Source organism: Octodon degus, unplaced genomic scaffold, assembly GCF_000260255.1.
Source record: "Octodon degus isolate 3935 unplaced genomic scaffold, OctDeg1.0 scaffold00168, whole genome shotgun sequence".
NCBI lineage: Eukaryota > Metazoa > Chordata > Mammalia > Rodentia > Octodontidae > Octodon > Octodon degus.
The window spans coordinates 1267525-1269951 of NW_004524744.1; the positions used below are offsets into that span (position 1 = coordinate 1267525).

Here is a 2427-nt window from a genome sequence, read left to right on the forward strand (position 1 = left end):
TGTATCTTGTACAGCAATTAACCACTAGGAAGAATGTATGCAATGTGTTAATTATTGAAACTGTCCTACCAATTTTATTTGAAACTGTCTCATTGTTACTTGTTTCTCAATAAAATTATGAAAAAAAATGAAATGTAAAGCCATATTAATATGCTGAGCTATAAAAGGCTCAAGTCAACAATTTCTGACATTGCCAGTCATTCAGATAATCTACTAGTGTTATAACCTACTGGATTATATTGGATTACCTTGCTGAATTCATGCACCTACAATATATGAATGGCAGTGGAATGCCTATGTCTGACAAAAGTAGATGAAACAGTGGGATATAAATGAAAGAGCATTTTGTGGTAAAAATGTATTTCTGTATATACAAAATACACAGCTACTTTCTCTTAGTTGAATGTGATTAAAGTTTTGAATTAATAGTGTTTAGATAAGATATCATGTATGCATCTTATAGTATGAATACTCATTACAAAAACAACAATATGCAATGTATTATTGTAACTGTCATACTAGCGTGTTTTGATACTGTCTCATTGCTACTTATTTCTCAATAAAATTAATATAAAAAAGAGAGAGGATAAAAAAAAAGCTGGCTCCAGGCCAGGGTGGTGTGGCAGAGAGGTACCAGAGAGGAAAAGCAGTTCATGATGGTGAGAAGGTAGCAAAGCAAAGCAAGGGGGCCTTAGCAGCTTTTTTTCTGCCCCTCTGATATCTATCTAGGCTGCCAGAATTAGGGGGGTCCCAAAGAAATCAGTAGAGTGATTTAGTAACCACCACCCCCCAATCCTAGCACCCCTAATGCTAGCACTGCACCATGAATCAGTCATACTCTGGATTTGGCCACTTCTTGGAAAAAACAAAACAAAAAACCAAACATCTAGGCCTGCCGAGGCTTTGCTGAGGATCGAAACACAAGCCATAACGTCAGCGATGGCTCCCTAATCACAGAAACAGTGTTGTATGCACCCATACAGCAATTCTAACTCGAGTGCTCAAAAGCTAACCCATCACACAATATTAAATGTTAGGGCAGATTTTCAGAAAGGACTTTGAGGTTAAAGAGAAATGTAAAACTTATGAAAGAGGGATTTAGAGAATAAGCCAGTGGCTCTATCTTGCACAGATTTTACCTGCATATATCAACTCCAAGAGCAAAGATAGTAGTGTTTAATGCACACCTGCTGTTGGCTTGGCACACGGCAGAAGCCTCAATAATAAAGTTAACATGTGCTCCTACAGAACATATGCCGTGGCAGAAAAAACCCACAAATAACCTACCACAAGGTCTTTGAGGGCAGACCATGCTGTATGGGAATACAAAAGGCCCTCCCTGGTGAGTGCCTGACATTTCCCTGGCATGGCTGGTATTTTGATGGCGTCCTGTTTGTCTCCTCTTTTGTCACTAGGTGTCCGGATCAGTTCCTTTAGTCAGGCTGATGTGACTTCACAGAATGTGCAGTACGTCCATTCCAGTGAGACCGAGAAGCATTCAGATGCGTTCGACTTTGTGCTATCTGATGGACTCCACGAGGTGAGTAAGGGCCTCAGCTCCATGCCGGAGTGCATGCTGGTGCCTTCCTGTCTACTGTGAGAAGCATGGACAGAGAGATTGGTGACCTGGGTGCACCCGTTTCCTCCACTGCCTGGTCTGCCCCCAGAGGCCTCGCGCTTGGGGTGCCTGCCTGCCAGCAGTGGTGAGGAGAAAGCAAGAGCCCCTGCCTCGCACAGGTGGCTGGGCCTGGGGACAAGAGTCCAAGCTGCACTTTTTTGCCATCCTAGGTGACTCAGACTTTCCACATCACCATTCATCCTGTGGATGATGCACTGCCGGTGGTGCGCAACTGGGGAATGCGGGTGCAGGAGGGCGTGCGGAAGACCATCACTGAGTTCGAACTTAAGGCAGAGGATGCAGATACAGAGGTACGAGCGCTCCCCAGGGCATCTGGCTGAGGGAGCCCAAGCTGGGAGCTGCCATTGCTCTGTGGATGGTCAGTAGAGTCGGCGTACAGTTTAGGCACCCCTGAAAGATCAAAACCAGAAGCTCCATGCCCTTCTGGAACACAGGAACTAAGACATAGCAGATCAGATGTTTTTAAATCCTTCCTGAAACCCTAAATACATCATTCTCTGCCCTAATTACATGTAACAATCCTCTTAATGTGATAGCTTTTTACAATGCTTCAGAGGAAACCAGGCAGGTAACATTTTACACAGTGTTTCTATTACTCCCTATTAAAATGAACAGAGATTTTCTGCACTTAGGTGCATTTTCTCCATTTCATCTCTTTGATCCAGACTTTTCTAATTGAAACTTGAGCATCCTGGAAGGCTGCACAGGTAGCGCAGGTCATGTGGAGACCACTCATTCACTCTCGTGATACATCCAGAGTCTAGCCCAAATCTTGGGGCCTGAGTTCT

At 43.8% G+C, this 2427-nt stretch overlaps 1 protein-coding gene across 1 annotated transcript in view; it reads left to right on the top strand.

Annotated features, from left to right (window-relative positions):
- Positions 1-2427, top strand: part of Fras1 (Fraser extracellular matrix complex subunit 1) — a 471233-nt gene that overhangs the window by 402355 nt on the left and 66451 nt on the right. The window contains exons 34-35 of the mRNA XM_023703303.1: positions 1416-1540; positions 1789-1929. Of these exons, the coding sequence (XP_023559071.1) occupies positions 1416-1540; positions 1789-1929 (266 nt within the window). The remainder of the gene's footprint in view (positions 1-1415; positions 1541-1788; positions 1930-2427) is intronic.